We start from the raw sequence: 22,847 nt of genomic DNA on the forward strand, positions 1-22,847 counted from the left end.
ACCACATGCTAATCGGTTGTCACACAGCAATGTAGCTGCGTAATTGATTAGCACAGAACACACCTATTCTCTGCCTCCCCAGCACTGAAAAATTAATTTTATTTTATCCCAGGACAAGCAGGCAGCATATTCTCATATGTGGGTGACATCATCCATGGAGTCCCGGCACAGGCAGTATTAAAAGTGTACTGTCACTTTTAAGTTTTAAGAAACTTCACGACTGCCCGCACCGCGCATGCGTGAGTGCCTTCCTGCCCAACGTATGCTTGCGGTACCTCAGTTCTTTTTTTTTCCATGGAGCGAAGTACTTTTTTGACTGAACTCTGTTCAGTCTGCATTACCTTCCCGCTCTCACGTCTTTTTTTCTTACTTTATCCTTTCAGTATTATTTATTTTTACTAAAAAAAAAAAAAAAAAGAAATGAAAAATTTCCTCAGCGGGTCTCACTCTGACGGAATTTTCTTTTTACCCTCTATGTCAAAATCAACGACAGGTTTTGAGAAATGTTCTAGCTGCAGCAGCCTATTTCTTTCACCGACTCTCATAGTTGGTGTCTACAGTGTTTGGGTCCTGAACACCAAAATGAGTTTTTTGCTTGGTTTTCCACCTTACTAAAGCATTCCCTCAAGACCCGTCGTATTCAAAAGGAAATGTGTATATCTTCAAGAGTATGAACAACAAATGCAACCCTTCCCCCAACACACACACACATTCTCCTCAGTCTTGGCCCCAGAAATGCTCCAGTTTGGATAAAATGTGGGATAAACACATAGAAAAAGGATGGAATTCAATTAAAGCAAAATATAAATGTAGTGAGCTTTGGTGGCAGCTTCAGAGGTTGGGAATTAAGATCAATGCTGGGCAGATTTCTACAGTCTGTGCCCAAAAATTGGCAGGGAGAGATGGAGATTAAGTATACCAATATTTAATCATGAAGAAATGGAATCTGTTTAATATGTCATATTTAACTCTGGCCAATTGTTGTGCAGCCTGAATGAAACATACAGGTCTTTATCTATTTATATTTACTTGTTACTTGTAGCTTGTGGGTTTGTGCACAAGACAAAATATTTAGGGCTTTTTTCAGTTCATTTTGGGCCTTTTTCCTGATTTTAGACTTTTTAAAGTTGATTGTATGCATTCATTTAATACAGATTTGTTTTAATGCTCATTAGAAATTTGTATCACTTACTAATTGACTTAACATTGATTTAGTGCATAATAAACTTTTTAAAGAGTGCTAACAAATCAAATTTGCACAAATGAATGCACATCCCTGATACCATATATGCATATAACTTTATGCACACATTTGATGCATTAATTATTTCTATAGCGCTATCAGACATATGCAGTGGTAGTCTGGTATTTGCAGTAGTCTGTTTCCCAGAAAATCCGTGAACTGCAAAATCGTGAATGCGCCCAAGGGAAAATAGAGATTAGGTTCCAGCAGTACATTTTGCACCTCAACACCATGTAAAGTGAATAATGGATCCTATAGGAAAAATAGGGTCTGCATTGCACAGCATTTGACAAAAACCATAGTGAAATATTTAGAATGTTGCAAACATAATTTTTTATTTGCAGTATTGCTTATAAAAGAATGTATAACATTCTTAAACAAAATAATTGCTCACAACAGTTACTGAAAAATAAATACATAGCCATGCTGGGACATGCTATGGGGTTTTCTAAAAGGGGCCCATAGTGTGCTCACCATTGGGACAAAACAGTTCAGGATGCTACAATGCAGACTGGATAATGGACTCGTATAAAGAGATGGTACACAGGGCAGGATTAACCAATAGGCCAAGTAGGCACATGCCTAGGGCCCGAAATGGTCAGGGGGGGCCTAATGAAGGAGCATTGTTTTTTCCAAACGGTGATGGGCCCCTCCAGCATCGATCAGTAACGTGAGCCCCAACCTGATCGGCAACCGCCCCTCCCCCCCCCCCATCGACGGAAAGTAAGACAAGCAAGCAACACGGGTAAGAAAGGCAACGGGAACTGTAATTGTGCAAGCACTGCTGCTTGCCCAAAGCTTCCCTCTGACGCAGCTTCCTGTTTCCGCCTGAGCGCATGGTGGGGTAGGACGGGGCAGGGGGCCCAGTGTACTTGTGTGCCTAGGGGCTCTTGACGAATTAATCCTGCCTTGATGGTACACTACGATTATGAAAACATTGCTTGACAAGAACTAGTGTTATACAAATGTAGGTGTACAGTACTGTACTATATTACTCAAGGTGTATCACTCAGTCTGATCAACCTGTAGCGCATGAGTCAAAGCTGACAGATCAAATTCTGACATATCAACCTCTGGAGAGGACCATGCATGCAGCTCCAGAATGACAGTACTGTTTCTGTAGAAGATGGAGATGTCAGCGCTGGTAGGTCGACTTCAGCCTGATCAACCTCTGTCATGTGAGTCTCATGACTCATTGACTGAAAAAACCGTGTCAGCCTTGTCTGCTTAGTTTTCCTTCTCAAGTCCTTATGTATCTCAGCATAAGGGGCAAATGCAGAGCTTGTCAGACACTTGAATTTTAGACTGTGATCCAGCATAGGATCACATTCCCCCATGTCACTGAACAGTTTTTCTAACATTGATGCTCATCCTGACATATAGTTCAGGTTCTTTCCTTTTATGTGCGTGTAGATTTTGGGCTCCGTAGACTATAAGGGGCAAATTCTATAAATGGCATCCCGACTGTAGGTGTCCTACCGCTGTCTAACCAGCCAATTGGGACACACATTTAAAAAAAAAAAACCCGCGCCTGAAATGTAGGCTAGCTAAATGATGGTCTACATTTCAAATAGATGCGGCTGCTGAGCCAATAATGGCAAGGGAATCTCCCTGTCGCAATCAGTTTAGCGGCCATAGCAGGGGAGGGGCTTTAGGTATCTGGCCAATCAGAGTCTTAGGCCACTCCTAGTGCATCCCAAGATATACTGGGAAGGAGGCCTAAGACTCTGGTTGGCCCAGGTGCCTAAGGCTCCTCTTATGGGAGGGGCATTGGGCATCTGAGCCAATCAGGGCCTTATGCCCCTCCCTGGAATATTGCAGAGGGCATCCCCTCCCCCCATTTTGCAGTGGGCATCCCTCTTGATGGCCATCAGATAAAGGTACCGTGGGGAGGGGTTGGGGGGCAGGGGAATCTTGGAGGTGTCAGGGGGTGTTTGGGAAGTGTCAGGAGGTGTTGGTAAGTGTCATGAGTGGAGTCAGAGTGTTTGGGGAGCTTCAGGAGATGATGGGGCCAGCAGCAGGAGGGAGTGGGCATCTCTCCTGCCGGGGGATGTCTCAGGGGGTGGAGGCAGGAGGAATTGTGCACTCCTCCTGCTGCGGTCATTCTGTGTGTGTGGGGGGGGGGGGGTGGCTTCGAGGGTTCCAGCATGAAGGAGTGGGCATCACTCCTGCCAGCCAACTTCGCAGGGGGGTCAGGTTCCATGCTGCGGCCGCTAAACTGATCGCCACAGAGAGATTCCCTTGCAGCGATCAGCTCAGCGGCAACATGATTCTCTAACTGGCATCTGTGACATGGATGCCATTTAGAGAATCGAGGTGGTTCGTTGGGGATAATGGAAAGAAGCAATTCTATATAGGATGCCCATGTGCGATTCTTAAAATCCACTTAGACAGCTGCTGAGACAGGGCATCCCATACAGAATCTGGCCCATAAAGGCTTGCATTTGAAATCACCCTTGGCATTGGCACACAGTAACAGGGTGGAGTGATTTCTGAATGCCTTGAATCCGTGAGCTTTTGCTGCTATTTTCATTATCTATGTCTGTTTCCCAGTCTGCTTGTAAAAGTTTCAAGTTTATTTAAAAAATTTATAAAGAGCTCAATCTGCTTTTTAGGCGGTGAACATTATGTTAAAAACATATATGGAGTAACTGTACATCCTTTAAAACAATAATCATTATTTAAAACATTTAAAAACAAGCCAATCTCATCCACTTTGAATGCTTCCTTTGGCACATACCCCTTTACTTCAATTACACTTAGTAGGTATGTTTTAAATTCGTTAGCAGTTTTGTTGTCAACTGAATTTGACTCTGTGGAAAGGCTTACATTTTTTTAAATTCATATCAGTTTTTAAAATGTGATAGCCAACCTGAATTCGCAGAAAAGGATTTCATGTTTTTCTACCCCTGGGTGCTGCATATGTAAATATCTCAGGCTTTCATCATGACACCAATGTTATTTTTTCCATTCACTATTTGCACTATCCACAAATTTAGCCGCTTCTCCATTTTTCCATTGACTGATCACAAACCACAGATGTTATTTTGGAACTTTCCGGTGCAGCTTTGTAAACAGACTGACAAATATCTTCTTCTTTTTGCTGGGTGGATCAGATTGTGGATTCATTCACATTGAACTCACGGCTGACAACAGATTTGCCAGAATGAAGCCTATGTAAAACACATATTTTGTCACTCGGACACATGATATGCTTCTTTCCCTTAGGAGCTGTACCTGCAGATACTTATAACTCACTCTTAGAGAAGGACACAGTGAGCGATCCCCGCGGGAAGCCGCGGTGTGCTGCGGTTTGGCCGCGGGCTATGGAGACTCTAAAGCCAAATCGCCGCAGACATGGGAACAAAAGTTTTCACCGCCCGCAAGAACGGTGAAAAGATTTGTCCCCGCAGGTAAATGTACCCCCTTCTTTGTGACCGCGATTTACCGTGTCTTTACCGTGTCTGATCCTTCTTCAAGTTTCTTCCAGTGGCCATGCTGTCTCGGCCATGCTGTCTCCAACTCTCCTTCGCCGACTTGTGCATTGCTGCATTGACTCCGCCCCCTTCAATATACTGACTCCTGATTAGTCACTTCTTACTGCTCAAACAGTGAGGGGACCAATCGCTACTGCCACACATGATTTGAAAACCCCATTTAATGGGTTGTAGTGGCGCAGCAGTAGCGATTGGGATTTTGGAAACATTTTGGAGCTGAGAGGGCTGGAGTCATTGCCTGGACTGGAATCACTGCGGACTTGGAGGAGCTGAAAACTTTATTGGCGTTACAACTAGTTGTAAGAGGTAAGGTGGGCCGTGTCCCCACACTTTACTTCTGCTTGCCTGCCCAGGGTTCCTGGGGGGTGGGGGGGTGTCATTCTTTGGTCCAGTGTCCGGTTGAGCTGATCGCAAGGGAATCCAAGATCAGCTGATTCCCTGGCATCCGCTCAACCAAACTCAGGAGCAAGGAAAGAACATCCCTCCCAACCCAAATCCAACTCCCCTTTTTGATCTTGTGGCTTGTATCTTTTGTTTTCCTTTCTATCTTTCCCTCCATTCTCTATGTACGGTACAGCCTACAATTGAGAGATTTCTTTATAATAATTAGGAAGAGGATCTCAGATATGGCTAAGGAAGACTAATGGACTGGTTACAGCTAGAGCTGTGCTAATGATAAAGCTTGTATGGCTGAGAAACTGTGCTGGTATTTGCTCTCTCTATCATAAGTGGACTAACCCCCTCTACTTATTAAGTATATAAAATCATACCTGTTTGAGGCTTTTATGGATGCTGCGGGGACGGTGACGGGGCGGTGAATGGGATGGCAGTGGCGGTGACGGGGCGGTGAAGGGATGGCGATGACGGTGATGGGGCGGTGAAGAGAATGGCGGTGACGGGGCGGTGCAGAGGATGGTGGGCCGGGGACGGGGCAGTGACTCTCTTATGCTTCTAACTCACTTTCTTGATGCTTGGTACCCGTTTCTGAAAGCAAAGCCAAAAGTGAAAGAGAAAGGAAATAAAGCTTTTTTTCCTAAGGTTAAAGGTCTGCGAATATGTGAACACATGGCATGAATGGCGAATAGTGATCACAATGCATGCAACCGCGGATAAGCAAAATTATGAATCATGAATGTGCAAATAACAAGAACAGACTGTAAGGGCCAGATTCTGTATAGGGTGCCCAGTCGCAGCAGCTGCATAACATAACATATAATATATAACATATAACATAACTATTTATGTATATACCGCGAAAGCCTTTTGGCTTAATAGATCTCTATTCACCAGATTACTACTCATTTTATATTTTCAATACTTATTTTCCCATCAATGTAGAAATTGTCTCAACAACAAATATTATGGCTCTTATTTTAGAAACCCTATTTACAATGTACATGTGAATATACTAGCATTTACATGTATATATTGCATATAAATGTAAAACTCAATTTAAAAAAAACTGGTATTTACACATGGATATCTGCAACTCATTTAAATTGCAAAGGGGCATGATTTAGGCCTGAATGGCCGTATTCTGTAAATGGAGCCTAAATCGTCGGGTGCTTGAAAAAAGGTGCCGGCCGCATGTCAAATCATGCTTAGGCGCCATTTACAGAATCGCTTCTAATGGCGCCTATCAAAAACTTATGCACCAACAATGTAGGCCAGGGTTTTACCGGCCTACATTGCAGTAGCCTAGGTTTTTTGAGAATCACGCCTAGTGGCGCCTATCTCTATCTTTGCCCCCAAACATGCCCATTTAGGCATTAGGTGCCAATAGGTGCCATGCGATAGTTGCCTACCTTTTATAGAACCAGGTAGGCACCTATAGGCCAATTAATTTTTTTTCCAATTATGAGCTTGTTTAGGTAATTAATGTAGGTGCCTAGCTTAGGCACCTGTTACAGAATCTGTGCCAATATGGGCAGGGCATAGGAATGAACAAAATCTACATATGTATTCCCTATTTCATAAAATGAACACACATGTATTTGACCAATCCACATGTTGGGATTTACATCTACACTTTCTCATATACATGTAATATGAAAATGCACTTATTGAGAGGCCCTTTACAGTAAGTGTTAAGGGAGATCTCCTTTATAATATTCCATTGTTTATTGATACCTCTGGGACATATGAGTAGTATGTGCATATTTGTTTTGGCAAAATAGCTAACATACATGTGTAGGCGCTGACACTTATATGAATAGACTGTGTTTGTGCCGACCCACTTATACTTTACAACAGTGTTTCTCAACTTCTTCAAGCCAAGTATCCCCTAAGTCTTAACAAATATCAACCGAGTACCTCTGCCCAAACTTTGCCCCAGATCTGTCCAGGCTTTGCCCATGATCCCACCCCCCTAATAATAGCATTAATTGTAATGCAATTTCTTCCATCCATTTTTCATATACACACAATATAATCTTATTAATAAATAATGGTAACCACAAAATTAAAAACAACACACACGCACCTGATTTAGAGGAGGAAAACAAGAAAAAAAACACTCTGAACCAAATTCTCCCTGTCCCCCCTCTGGAGGTCTAGTGATAGGCCTGGACAGGGCACAGGGCAGGCAGGGACAAGGCACAGGGCAGGCAGGCCTAGTAGCAGGTCCAGCGCTGTATCGACATTGCTCCTAACTGGAACCTTTTCAAAACCTGGACTGAGTGCCGGGTTTTGAAAAGCTGTCTGGATGCCATGACATGTCTGGTAACCCTACCCCCACCCCCCAGTTTGCAGCCTTAACTCTTCTCGATGGTATAGCCAGCTTCTGGAGCGCAATGTAGGGAGATACACATTCAGCCAGATATTGTGGGCTATGTGATTACTATATAACAACTGATTTAGGGTGAATGACCATAAATAAACACAACAGATACTCCATGAAAGCAGCTGCCAAAGAGTCATTTTTTCTTGTCTTTTTAGTAATTTCTGTCCATCTCACATTTCTTCTCTCTCCATGTCCACCATCTTTCTCCTGCAGCCTTATCTGTCCTATGTAACAAACATCTCCTTTCTGTATTTGCCATATGAATTTTTGTTTCCCTGTATACTGTCATAAATTGTTTTTAGAATTGTGCATCGCCTTGAATATATGATTAGGCGATTAATCAAATTTTAGATAAACTTGAAACTTATATCCTATTCCTTTCCTTCCTCCTGTTTCTATATCTGCCCTCTCATATTCAGCATTTTCCTTCTGTGTGTATGTCTTCTCCTGTCCTGCATTGCATTTTATTGTCTTTCTTCCTGTCCTTCCCTCTCCCTCTGTGATCAGCATTGCTCCTCTGTCTCTATCCTTTCTTCTTCCATGCCCACTATCTCTTATGTATCCATGTCCCTCCCCTTCCCCCCCCCCCCGGGATTTGTATATTGCACAGTTGCTTCCCACCCCTCAACTCCCTCATAGTTCAGTATGACTCTGTCCCAGGCCTCCAGCGTCTTTCCCCTTCTCTTCTATCCAGCACGGAAGGAAGGAGCAGGCTCGGGGGAGTTGCAGTTCAGCAGCCCGTGCGCTTTTCTGTAGCATGCCCACCACCCTTGTCATCCAGCTGTTCCCCTCTGAGCAGCTAGGCGAAATCCCAGGGTGGCCACGCACCACTTCCTCCCGTGTCTCACTCAGTAACTGACGTCACTCGTCAATGCCTTAGAGCCAGCATTGTCTCCCAAGAGCATCAGGGTCAGTCATGCATGCGCAGGGAAGGCAGCGGACGAAGACCGGATGGCAGGGGCCATCGTGAAAAGAAAGGCCTGGGTGAAGAGCCGGGTCTTGTGGCAGGCGTCCGAGGCTGAGGAGCTTGAGGTGGAAATGGCTTTTCCAATGGGCGGGCTGGTGGAGCTGGTTGCCAAGACAGGGGCTGTTCCGAATGAAAAGATTGCGATCTGGCTCAATCACTGTTCCGTTAACCACCGAGCAACCAATCAGAATGGGGGGTGGTCCTCCTCCGTGCTCAGCACTTTGGGAGTGTAGAAGGCTGCCAGTGGAAGCGCTGGATTACAAAAAGGAACAGGAGGGGGGGTGGCATTTGTTCCATAAGACGCACCCTTATTTCCACCCACTTTTTTTGGGGAAAAAAAGTGTATCTTATGGAGCGAAAACTACTGTACACTGTATCCAGAGAAAATGTTAATTATCATTTATATTTGTGTGTGTGTGGGGGGGGGGGGGTTCAAAGAAGTCAAGGCGGCAGATGACTTAAAAATATACAGAAAAATATAGCTCAAAATATAGACAGTCGTTATAAATTCTCAAAACGGACACATTTTGATCACTAAATTGAAAATAAAATAATTTTTCCTACCTTTGTTGGCTGGTGATTTTGTGAGTCTCTGGTTGCACTTCCTTCTGACTGTGCATCCAATATTTTTTTACTTTCTGCCTCCTGCACGCTTCCTCTCCTCCGGACTTCATTCCCTTCCCCAACCATCATCTCTCTCTCTGTCCCTCCATGAGTCCAACATTTCTCCCTCTCATATCCCCCCAGATCATGTGCAGCATTTTTCACCACTGCCCACCAGCCCTTCTATCACCCCTCTCCAACACCATGCCACATCTCTCTCTCCATCATTATGTCCAATATTCCTCCCCCTTGCATCCCCTTCCCTCTCCACCACAATATCCAACATTTCTCCCTCTCATCCTTCTCTTCCCCATACATCTCTAGCTCTCTCTCGATGCCCAATTTTCCTCTTTCTTCCTTTACCCCATGTGCCACCATCTCTTTCCCTCTCACTCAAACATGCCCAACAATTTTCCATTTCTATTCCCTCCATCCTGTGTCCCAAGCTAGTGCCCCCTCCCTTCTAGCTGTTGTCCCAGAATCGTGCCCCTCCAACGCTTCTATCTCCACCCCTTCCTTTCTCACTTTTGTTCCAGAAAGATGGTGCCCGCTTATTTGTTCGAGCCACACTCACTCCTTCTGCCTTCAGCAGCTTGTTGGGAGGACACGTAGCTGGCATTGATTTACACGCTGCAAGTGGCTGACCCACAAGCCTTTCCTCCAGTGTCAGATCTGACATCAGAGAGAAGGTTTCCAGGTCAGCTATATGTGTGAACCACTGATGGCTGCGCATCCCCCCAACAAGCCACTGAAGGCAGAAGGAGCGAGTGCAGCAAGGAGGTAACTGGGAACCTCTCTCCCCCCCTCCCCCACTTATCCGGAAGGCTTTCCTCTGATGTCAGCTCTGACATTGGAGGGAAGCCCTGTGGGTTGACTTCAGGAGGGAGGGAGGAGAGGGGGTGGTGGGCAGGGATCAGGGATCCCCGGCAATGGCTTCAGTGGGTGGGGCAGGCAGCAAGGAGGGATCCTAGCAGTGGCAGTGTGTCTTCGGATAGGTGGGTAGAGAATATTCTCTGTGGCGGCAATGCCGTGTACCCCCAACAAGCGATCCGCGTACCTCCAAGGATATATGTACCATGTGTTGAGAAACGCTGCTTTACAACATATACAAGTATCTGCTTATCCTCCATTCATTTTGCATTGTAAATTGGATGCTCCCATCACACATACAACTACATTCGTGTGCGTTTCCACTTGTATTTTTGAACAGGCTGTAGGATGGCAGATCCTGTAGTAGAAATACTATCAAAATTGGAGGTCACTTCAGTTTCATCATGCTGATTAGAATGGATCTCCACATAATGTGCTATGGGAAGAGTCAAATTATCACTTTAACTTTCCTGCTTAAATCAAACTTAGCTCACACAATTGAAAAACAATTTTTGGAGAAAAAAAAATTCTAATCACTTTTAGAGTTAATATATTCCTTTACCTTTTTCTTGATGTTAGTATATTTTTAATCTAGTTTTAATTGCATGTATGTTGTGCTAGTAATATGTATTTAGACCTATTAAAATGGATGCTCCTTCTGATTATAGCATTATCTGTAGCATCTGCAGGAATTGCTGTATCACCAAAGAAGGTACGACAGATCAGTGATCCTATTCAGCAAATTCTAATTCAGCTGTACAAAATTATTTACATCACCCAGGTAAGTGCTCAATTCATATACTTTTCAAAGATCACAAACTGTGTCTTCTGAGTGCATTAGCCATGATCATTATTAATGTCACTTAGAGATTTTTATATTCTCTGAGGACAAGCAGGACTATGGATGATGTTAACTCCTTAATAGCCTCTGAGTAGGCTCACTGCACTTATGGACCTGTTTCTATCTGCTGCTGTCACATGGGTGGGACTTTCTCAGTCTAAACATTTTTGTGGAGCCTTTGGTCCCTTTTTTTGTCATAGTCTCCTTAGCACTTAAAGCTTATTTTTAAATACTATTTATTGTTCAGTCTGTTGTGTGGTCTTTTTTTTTTAATTTTCACAATGTTATTTGAATTTGCTGCTGCTAATTCTTCAGATTATATGTCCCAAAAGACTATCTGTGGTTTCAAATATTGTTTCTGCTACAACAGGACCACATCCATAATGAACACTTCTTCATGGTGCCTGCATTGTAGGACTCAACCATGATCCCTCTCACTATATTCTCTGTTCACAAATTTCCCAAGGGAGAGATTTTTGCTAAACCAAAGAAAAGCAAAAGGCTCAACAGCATCAGAAATATAACTCCACATGAGTGGCTTGGTGATCTTTAACCTTGAGTATTGGTAGAGCCCACCAGGAGCAGTGATCATCTGATTCCTATTTGCAGAAAAGGAATGATTCAACTTCATCATCAATGCTGAGGGAGTTCGATGAAAGATAACAGGTGGAGGCTGAAATATCTCATCATTGCTCTCCATCAAGATGTAATACAGATGGTACTGAGGTTGCCAGTGTCCTTGAAGTGCCCTCAGTAGGAGGACTGCCATTATAGAGGGTGCGACAGCTTCCATAACCTTGAGATCCTGCTTTCAGTACACCTTAGGTGACTCAGGAAGATGTGACCAAGCGAAATGCTTATGCCTTCAGTTTCTGCCTTCAAGGAGTAGCTGATGTAGAGGTTTGTGGAAAGGATAGAGCATTTCTTTGTTCAACATGGTGCTGTAGCTTTGACATCATCAATATTTTAAGAGCAGAGGAAAACTATCTGATACTCGATACCTATGTTTCAGAGACACCTTGATACCAAGGCCCAGATGTCCATTTCCAGTCCTTCAAAAGAAGAAACTTCACCAATGCACCAGGAATCCTCAGTTGCTTTAGGAGGCCTGACCATACAGTCAGTATTGCAAGACAGGCAGAAACTCAGACTTCATTGACTGACTTCTATTCATAGTGCTCCTGGGATTCTGTTGAGGAACCAGAAAGCTGGGAGGAGAGGTCCACTGGTATCCCTTTGGGTCCTTCCCCATCACATGAGAGGTGCAAATCTTCACCAGAGGACTTTTCCTTCATTAATTTTCTACAGGAGATGGAGCAGAACATCCCATATCAGTTAGAGATGGATGAAGAAACAAGGGCAATAGTATTGGATATTCTCCAGTTCCTCAGCCCCTTAAGGAAGTTCCAACAGTGCTTATTCACAGAATTCTAAAGGATGTACAAATGAGAATGTGGAAGACCTTCCTCTCTATATCTCCAATTAATACGAAGGTTGACTTTTTGTACGGATGGTACCCAGATTTCAGAAGCAGCAGCTTCCTCACCATTCCATAGTGTTCAAGTCAAGAGTTTCAATAGTCACTCCTTTGTGCTCCTGGGAGGGAGACTCTGAAGTCTTATGGAAAGAGATTGTTTCAGAATGTTATGATCTTATCCTGCATAGCATGTTATCAGCTCTTCATGCTAGAAATAAGAGCCTTACTTTAATGAGAGGGGTCAAAATGACTTGAAACTCCAAAAACCAGACCTGTTCTCTATTCTCCAGACACCTGAAGGATTTTCAGGCTAACTGAGCTCCTTGTACCAAATGTTTGGTTGGAAATTATAAACAGAGAGTTATGTCAGTAAGTGGGAACTCATGTGGAAGGTTTTATCTGAGTTCACCAGGGTTCAACACCACCAAATGTACCAACGTGCTTGGCAAATATTACCCACTCACATCATTTTAAAACACTCTGTGGGCTAATCTAAAAATCTATAATTCATATTGCAAAAGTTTTTTTTAAACTGCTTTTTTTCTTTTTCTCTTTAGACTATAAATAAATGCAAAATTCCTAAATTCTGAGCATTATTTTGTCACTATAGCTGAAAAGAGTGTTATCTTATTTCATTAAGTGCCAATTTGCAGAACCAAAACTCTGTGTTTTGACATTGTTTCAGATCATTGATTGAACCATATCCATGACATTCTCCTAGGTTTGGGCTGAGGACTTTTCTGGACCCCCTCGTTTAAGGGTTTATTGTATATAAACTGCATGATAACCAAATTATGAAGCCTTACAGAGCCACAGTAGATAACGAATATGAATCACTGTGGCCTCTGCAAACACCTCAGAGGTACATAAAACTGAACTGCTTTCAGCATAGAGTGAAGTCTTTAAAGTGACTTAGGGGCCAGGTTTCACTTCTGATGCTAAAAGTAAGCTTTTTATATACAAATTGAAAATACAACAATGCTATAAAAAAAAAAAATTGGCTTTTGAAGCTTTTCGGTTTTTAGAATTTCAGTTAAAGGATCTTGAACCTGTACAAGAACTAGGAGGTATGCAATGAAGCTACAAAGTGATAAAGTTAAAACAAATTGTAGAAAGTATTTCATCACACTATATGTTATTAAACTTTGGAATTCGTTACCAGAGAATGTGATAAAAATGGTTAACGTAGCAGTGTGTAAAAACACTTTGGATACGTTCCTACAAAAAAAAAAAAAAATCTATACACTATCATTAAGGTGGACTTCAGGTTTCAAGTTTTTATTAGTTTTGATATATACTCTCAATGAGCCTATCAAAGTACTTTACAAATTAAAATAAAAAAGATTTAGAAAGGAACTATATCTTAAGAGAGGAAAAGTAGCATAGGGTGAGGCACAGATTACTCAGTCTGGATGCATCTTCAAAGAGAAAAATCTTATTTTTGAATCTAATATGTGATGCTTCCAATTGAAGTGCTGAGAAAAATGCATTCCAAAGGGTAAGGGCCATGGCATTAAAAATACATGTACAAACATGGTCGTAGCTAATTTTTCTGAAAGAGGGTATAACTAATTGGTTAGAGTCAGCTGAATGGAGGGAGTATAGGAAATTAATAGATGAGAAAATCCACTCCTTATTCCTAGGATAAGCAGCATTCGTAAAATTTATTTCACTTTTTTGGAATCTTGCCAGGTACTTGTGGCCTGAATTGGCCTTTGTTGGAAACAGGATCCCAATATGATAATACTTATGTATTTATGGCCCCTTAGTGTATCTCTGGATAGCACTGACAGAGGTTATGCTTTGTTAATCAGGTTTTCTGTTCCGCCTTTACCTATTCAGTTGAAGGTTGGATTACATTACAAGAGGTTGGATATGTTACAATGGACAGTTTGAAATGGACATTCAATAGAGTTGCTAGTACAGGTAGATCTGTTCAGTTATTAATACAGTTAGATCATAGTTACAAATACAGGGTTACAAGTTCAAGTAGGTCATTGTTGGCTCATCATTATGTCCCTGGAGTTGCATTAGATAGTTTAGAAATGTGTTTTTACAATTACCATTTCAGTTACTTCACAGTTGGCTCCCCTGTCTTGGTGCAGAAATGCTTTTAAAAGTTTTTTGAACTTGAGATAGTGGTCATAAGATCATAGTGTACATGGTAGTTGGTTCTAGCATTTTGCTAATTGATATTGGATGGATAAGGTAATTTGCCTGGTAGACTTTATATTGTTGCATGCTGGGAATTTTAAGTGGAAAAGATTTCTGATGAAATATCTGTTGGAGGCTCTCTGGAGTAGGATGGCCAACTCTGTTAGGTAGTTGAGGTGCATTCCATTTCAGGATTTTAAAGGTAGTGTTGCCTAATTTAAAATTGATCCTTCAAATATGGACAGCCAATGTAGTTTCATATAGTAAGGCTGTAGGTGTTCTGTTTTCCATAGTCCGTATATGAGCCTTAATGTTGCATTTTGAACTAGTTGTAGACATGATAGCAAATTTTAGAGCAAAGAACTAGTATTACATTACAGTAGTCTAGTTGAGGTAGGATTACAGATTGCACTAAATTTTGGAAAGTCTCTGTTTTGAAGTATTTTCTGATAGATCTTAACTTTCTCATCACAAGAAAAGATTGTTTCATTATTGACTGTATGTGGCTTTTCATGGATAGATGAAAAGTTGCAAAGGGACTTGAACAAATTAGAAGAATGGGCGGCGAAATGGCAGATGAAGTTCAACATTGAAAAATGTAAAGTATTACATGTGGGGAGCAGAAACTCGAGGTACAACTATACAATGGGAGGGATGTTATTGAATAAGAGTACCCAGGAAAGGGACTTGGGGGTAATGGTGGATATGACAATGAAGCCGTCGGCACAGTGTGCAGCGGCCGCTAAGAGAGCGAATAGAATGCTTGGTATAATCAAAAAGGGTATTACAGCCAGAACGAAAGAAGTTATCCTGCCGTTGTATCGGGCGATGGTGCGCCCGCATTTGGAGTACTGCATCCAATATTGGTCGCCGTATCTTAAGAAGGATATGGCGTTAGTCGAGAGGGTTCAAAGGAGAGCAACACGTCTGATAATAGGTATGGAAAACCTGTCATATTCTGAGAGATTGGAGAAGCTGGGTCTCTTTTCCCTGGAGAAGAGGAGACTTAGAGGGGATATGATAGAGACTTACAAGATCATGAAGGGCATAGAGAGAGTAGAGAGGGACAGATTCTTCGAACTTTCGAAAAATAAGAGAACAAGAGGGCATTCGGAAAAGTTGAAAGGGGACAGATTCAAAACAAATGCTAGGAAGTTCTTCTTTACCCAACGTGTGGTGGACACCTGGAATGCGCTTCCAGAGGACGTTATAAGGCAGAGTACGGTACTGGGGTTCAAGAAAGGATTGGACAAATTCCTATTGGAAATGGGGATAGAGGGGTATAGATAGAAGATTACTGCACAGGTCCTGGACCTGTTGGGCCGCCGCGTGAGCGGACTGCTGGGCACGATGGACCTCGGGTCTGACCCAGCAGAGGCATTTCTTATGTTCTTATGTTCTTAGATGGTTATCAATTTCTATTTCTAATATTCAGGATTGTAGTTCTAATGGAAAGTTTGTGTCATCTACTGTAATCCTTGGAGCGTAGTGTGGGTCAGTTAAGGGTCCTAGCCAACGGAACTTGTTTTTGTTCTTATTTAGTTTGAGGTCCAGTTTTCTATCATATGGACACATTTTTTGACAATGATGAGGGTGTTTGGTGGGTTGGTGGCAGGAGGGATGCCCAATACCTCCTGCTGGGGATGTCCTGGGGGAGGTGTCAACAGGAGGGATTGGGCAACCCTCCTGCCGGGGATGTTGGGGGGGAGGGTTGTCAGGAGGGAGTGGGAATTTCTCCGGCTAGTTGACTTGCAGTGGGGTTTGGGGGGTTCCCTGCTGCAGGGGAATTGCCCCCTCCTCCATCAGCTGAGAGGCATAGACTTCCCAAAGCTGCGATTCTGTAACCAGTGCCCAAACTTGGCACCAATTACAGCACTGCAGCTTTGGGGAGTCCTTGTTGCTCAGCTGAAAGGGGGGGGGGGAAATCTCCCTTCCGCTCTCGGCTGCTGCGGTCTAGCGGCAAAGATAAGCGGCTGAAATGTAGGCCTGGGTTTTCCGGTCCTACATTTCAGCCATCTATCTTGGATACTTCTGTAACCAGCATCTTGGAATGATTGACAGATGATCTTTGGCCACTTTTAAGACAGCCACTGACTTGGGTTTCGATTACAAAATCCGGCCCTTTTTGTTTTACCCTTTTTTTTTTAGTTTCCCTAATCAGATCCAAATATGGTCTAAGTTTTCCAGATTCCTTTCTTTGTTTGTCTAGCATCTACAGTTCTTATCCTTGGACGTTTCACTATTTTTCTCTGCTATTTAGTCAATAAGTACTTGCATAAAGAGTTTTAAAATTACAAACTGAGAATGCCCATGGGAATATTTAAATGAGAATGCATATTCCTACAACATGATAAAAATGTAAAGATATTTTAAGTGTAGGTATGAATATAAGTGAAGGAAAAGACCTCAGAGATCCAAACCTTAGACTATATTGGAGTCTTTCAGTTGTAATTAGATCAAGTTCTCTTTCATTGATCAAAAAACTGTCACTCTTTTAATTGCTTTAGTTTAATTAATTTGTACTTTTTTTTCTTTTACTTGTTTCATTGTACCAAATTTCCAAACAATTTTTCAATATTTCATAATTGTAAATTTGACATTTCTCAAACAGCACTTGATATATAGAATGCTACTAACACTGAGAGGAGTGCAAAAACTTATTCAGCCAGCTTAGGTTTTACTACAACAAGTTTTTTTCAAATATACTCTTCACAAACATGGAGATGTAAAAACTTAATTATCCAGCCTGAGTTCCCAAAAAACACTTATCTTAGTCGTGGTGCTCGCTGGATACACACTCCGTTATGTTAACTCGGTCAGTGTTGTAGCTTATGTTTTCCAAATGTTACAGACGGGTCCTGTTTCGCCTGATGGGCTTCTTCAAGGTAATTGCGAATTCCTAAAATCAACAGAGCAGTTAAATGATCTGTTGCTTATAACTCTTGACTTTAAAAAGTAATATAATCAACTTACAGCTTGTTTTTTTAGCAACATCTTGCAAACTTCTAGCACCAACTTAAAATGACACCTCTTTAAATCTAGAATCCAGCTCATTCATACTGGTAGTTGATGTCACCCATTGTAATATCCCCTTTATTTAGCTCTTAATATATTAAACAACCAAAAGGAAAGATTCAATGTGGAACGTTTTCTTGGCAATTGGTCTGTTGATGTTCTTAACCCTTCTCTACTGTTAATTACATCTTACTTGATTGGAAGCTTGTTCATCTTTGATGTGCTTCTTTGGCATCAGTGTTCCAATGTGCCATAACCAGCTCTCAAAATGTACATACACAAAGCACGCTCCTATAAACTATGTTGTGTTAACATTAATGCTATAACTTTTTTATGCTGGAAGATCTTGTTCATAAAATGATATGTATGTCACTTAATGTTTATTTCTTAAACTTGTCAGCATTGGTACACTTCACTTTTTAAGTCTATTTTACTAGTCACATTCATAGTGTTAATAAAGAAGTGAGGTCTCCCTAATATTTAGAACATTTTCTTGAACTCTACCTTCTCTTTTTTAAAATCAAAACACTTTGTGTTATATAGATCTCCGTACGCTAAGGAAGAGCATTGTTTGATAGTGTTGTGTTCTGTAAGTTGACGTAAAACCTTCTTTCAAAAAAATTAAAAGTCCTGTTATAGAAAAACTGACCAATTCAATTTGTTATTTAACCCAAAAGGATCCATAGTATTAAGAAGTTGTATCTACTTCATTTCTTTCCTTTGCAATCTGTTTTTTCTGTCACCTCCATGTCAATAACCCAATATTTCAATTCTGAAAACTTATGACGATTTTTTTTTTTTTTTAACAATGTTGCACTAAAGGTGTATTGCTTGTAAGGCCTCAAATTCTATTTATGTTCTCTCATTCTAGTTCTTCGGTCTCTTGTCATGCCTATATACAACTTTTCACAAGGACATTTAATTCCATAAATAACAAAAGGAGTCTTACATGTGGTAAAATGAACCAAATCATATTTTTTTACCAAATGTGGGATTAATAATATCCTTACATTGTAGGCTGATGGAACAAATTTGACAATGTCCATACCTATAGTGACCTTCCTCTTTGTTGGGAATTCTATTATCATGATGTAAAATTGATGGACGCAGAATTTCTTTAAGATTTTTTTTATATCTAGAAAATGCTATACATAAACCCTTCTTATCAAAAGCTGGATGAAGTCTAAGGATATCCCCTTTGTTTTTCTGAATATTCATGATACATTGATTATTTGATGAATAGCACATAATGCAAATCTCTGTTTCGTTTTCTGAATTTTTTGCTACATTGTCTGTTGTTTATCAAAAGAGCTCTATTCAGACATTTAGCTCATCTATGTGTTTTTCAAAACTTTATCTGGGTAACCTCTTTGTGATAATTTTATTAGAAGTTCTTTCGCTTGTTTTTTAAACACTTCCATAGAAGAATAATTTCTTCTTATTCTTAACATTTGAGATAGTCTTCTGGGGTGACAACTATCAAACCTTAAAATGGTTCTATCAGTTGTTTTAGAATATACACACATATCGAAGGAACCATTTCTTTGTGTTATAGAGACATCTAAAAAACTGATGTTCATATATGAACAAGCTTTAGAGAATTTCAAATGTTCATCACAGGAATTAATCCATTGGTTGTAGGCTTGCAAATCTTTTCTGGTCCCTTTCCACAACATAAAAATATCATCAATGTATTGAAGCCAGATGTAAATGTATTGACTAAAAGGAGAACAATGTATCCAATCTTGCTCAAATTTTGTCATATAAAGGTTTGTAACTGAGGGAGCAAACGTAGCTCCCATGGCTACACCTGAAATTTGTAAATACAATTTCTTTTCAAACAAGAAAAAATTATCTTTCAAAGCTATCCATACTAACTTGACCCAAAAATCTATAGGAATAAGATGTGGTCTCCATTCTGAAATCCCACGCTGAACAAACCACATCTATAGTCATATAATATACTTTGCTCTTCTGTAGCGTACGAAGATCTATACGACACAAGGTGTTTTGATTAAAACAGAGAAGGTGTTCAAGAAAATTTTCTAAATATAAGGGAGATATCGCTTCTTTATTAACACTATGAATGTGACCAATGAAATCAACATAAAAGCAAAGTGTACCAATGCTGACAAGTTTAAGAAATAAACGCTAAGAGGTACATAATCAAAATAGAAATACATCTAAAACCTGCCCAAATTGGCACTTGGATGACTTAGAAGGTCATCCAAGTGCTGATAATCAAAATGGGATTTCAGATGTATCCAGAGACTCTTTAGGCCTCTGAATGCCGCTGTGCACCCAGAGCTGAAAGGGGTGTTTAGGGAGGCATGGTTAGGGTGGGATGTGGGCTGACCTAGACTTACCCCCCTCTTTTCCTAAGGTGCGCTAATTGATTAGCGCACGCTAATCAAATTAGCATGTGCTAAACGCTAACGCATCTATAGACTAACATGCATGCATAAGCGTTAAGCGCGTGCTAATTGAATTAGCGCATGCTAATCGGTTAGCGCACCTTAGGAAAAGAGGGCCTTATTCATCCTACAGGGATAATCTAAAGTTTAATGAGACTGCTTAGATGGAACTTATAAGTTGTGACTTAGGCTATCTAAAAACAGGTATAAGTGACCAGAGAACCACTGCAGAGACAAAGTACAGACCCCCACAAACTCCCCTAGTGATCAATGCACTTGGTATAGGAAAGCCTAGTAGAGCTGCACAGAGGTGGCTTAAGTAGGCTGGGGGATGGGCTAGTGATCCATAGAAAGGAGTACCTAGGCCCATAAGCCACTTTAACCACTGCATTCATGGTGGAAAATATGAGCCCACCAAAACTCCCCCAAACACTACTGTCCTGCTATATAGGTGGCACCTGCAGCCATAAGGGCTATTGGGGTTGTAGACAGGTTGGTATAGTGGTTTTGGGGGGTCTCACCATGACCTGCAGGGGAGTTGTGGTGAGATGTTTATGTGGCACCCTTTTTGTCAAATCCACAGCACTGCCCTGTAAGGTGCCCCACTACCCTGTTGCCATATCAAGGTGTCTAGTCCATCACTTTACTGGCCCCTCCCATGTCCAGGTCTTGTTCTGGGCTTTTGGAACTTGGATGATTTTTTGGGACAAGAATGTGGTATATAGATAGATGACTTGGCAGTAAACGGCTGCATGGATAGTTAGATGATTTTTTAAAAAATGATTTTGGATGTATTTTTCGAGAATGGACTTTAGACGCTACCAATTTTGGGCGACTAGTATCCTAGGCCCAAAACGGACTTAGATTTTTTATTATTGTTATGCCCCTCCGTGTGACATACATATTATTTTATGAACAAGATCTTCCAGCATAAAAAAGATAGAGCATTAATGTTAACACAGCCTAGTTTATAGGAGCACGCTTTATGTACATACATTTGAGCGCTGGTTACGGCACATTGGAACACTGATGCCAAAGATGTCAAAGATGAATGTGCTTGCAATCAAGAAAGGTGTAATTAACAGTAGAGAAGGGTTAAGAACATCAACAGAACAATTAACAATGAATCTTTCCTTTTACTTGTATAATATAATAAGAACTAAATAAAGGGGATATTACAAGGGATGACGTCAACACCATCAGTGTGCATGCACTGGTGTTCTAGATTTAGGAGGTGCAATTTTAAGTTGGTGCCGGCAGTTTGCAAGACATTACTAAAAAATGAGCTGTAAGTTGATTATATTACTTTTTTGAGTCAAGAATTAGAAGCAACAGAATTTTAACTGCTCTATTCATTTTAGGAATTCCTCCTTACTTTGAAGAAGCCAATCAAGTGAAACAGGACTCATCAGTAACATTTGAGAAACATAAGCTACATTAACACAGCGGAGTGTGTATCCAGCGAGCACCACAACTAAGATAAGTGTTTTTTTTGTGATTTCAAGCTGGATAAAGTTTTTACATCTCCACATTAGTGAAGAGTATATTGAAAAAGGTTGGTAGTAGTAAAACCTAAACTGGTTTAATAAGTTTTTGCACTCCTGTCAGTGTTAGTAGTGTTCTATATAGCAAGTGCTATTTGAGAAACACCAAATGTACAATGATGAAATTGTGAAAAATTGTTTGGAAATTTGGTACAAAGAAATGAGTAAAAGAAAAAAAAAGGAGGGGCATGGCTTGGGGACGTAATGATATAGTCGAGTGAATGATCTGCTCCGTGGTAAAAGGCTAATTGTGGTTAAATAAGCTACAAAATAATATCGCAAATCATCTCAAAAAGGGAAGAACTGAAGGCAAAATGGCATCAGGTAAGCTGACAAAAACTGATTCAGCGGGAGTGAGCTTAGGAAGTAATAAAAGAACAAAAATGGAGCCGGCAACCCCGTCAAAGGTTCCATTGCCAATGGAAGAATTTGAAAAAAAAGATATTTTTAAGGAGCTTCACAAATTACAAAACGCAAAAAATATTCAAGAAGTCAAAGAAGAGATTGCAAGTCTTAATAATAGAATGCAGATGGTTGATTTTTAAGTTGATCAATTAGAAAAATGAGTTGAACAGGCAGAAACAGAAATGATACAATACAAAATGGATCGTAAAGAAATAGAAATGTTAAAGAGAGATCTTGAAGACTGTTCAAATAGAGAAAGAAGGAATAATTTAAGAATTATTGGGGTGCCAGAAGGGGTAGAAAAAAATGGCCCTATAGCCTTTCATGAACAATTTTTGCCTAAAATTCTTCCGCTTAAAACTAAATTCCCACTGGAGCTAGAAAGGGCTCACAAGATCCCGACAAAAAGGAAAGATAATCAAAGGGGTCCGCGTCCTTTAATTTTTCAAGCTGCTCCATTACCAATATGTTATAGAAATTATTAAGCTGGCAAAAAAGAATAAGAACCTAGATGCCAGGATTCAAAAATTCACATAGTACCGGACTTTGCAAAGGCAATGGCTTATAAAAGGAAAAGTTACTTGAGCTACACCCACAGCTAAGGTCGATTGGTGCCAGATATGGTTTGATGTACCCGGCAATCATGCGGGTCACTTATGCAAATAAAACTTTAAATTTCAAGGATCCATTGAAATTACAGGAATTTTTGGAGCACTGTGATCAACCCATGACTACATAAACGATGATTACATGATTTGCGTTCAAATGCAATAGGTTTGAATTACTTTGAAAGTTGGGATTTTTTATTCTTTTCTTCATTTTGTTCACATTCTATTACAGTTTATTTGGAAGGTTTATATCGGATTTATGAGATAGGGGCTTTCCTCTTTGGGAAGTTACAGTTTGTTTTTGAAGTGATTTGAAATACTGGTAAAGATATTTGGAAGGAGGAAATAAGATTCCATGATTGCAACATTCCACAAGCTGCAGTTTCAGTGGAGTTTAGAGATCTTGAATGTTCTGATGTGTCGGTCA

At 40.8% G+C, this 22,847-nt stretch overlaps 1 protein-coding gene across 5 annotated transcripts in view; it reads left to right on the forward strand.

The window, feature by feature from the left end:
• The window catches only part of NEK10 (NIMA related kinase 10), a 514,569-nt gene that overhangs the window by 448,020 nt on the left and 43,702 nt on the right, over positions 1-22,847 (forward strand). For 3 of the 5 annotated variants that reach the window (XM_033930152.1, XM_033930154.1, XM_033930156.1), the window contains one exon: positions 10,643-10,743. In XM_033930152.1, coding sequence (XP_033786043.1) covers positions 10,643-10,743 — 101 coding nt within the window. Of the gene's footprint in view, positions 1-10,630; positions 10,744-22,847 lie in introns of all 5 variants that reach the window. The other 2 variants (XM_033930153.1, XM_033930155.1) reach the window with 1 other exon arrangement.

This window comes from Geotrypetes seraphini, chromosome 2 (genome assembly GCF_902459505.1).
Source record: "Geotrypetes seraphini chromosome 2, aGeoSer1.1, whole genome shotgun sequence".
NCBI lineage: Eukaryota > Metazoa > Chordata > Amphibia > Gymnophiona > Dermophiidae > Geotrypetes > Geotrypetes seraphini.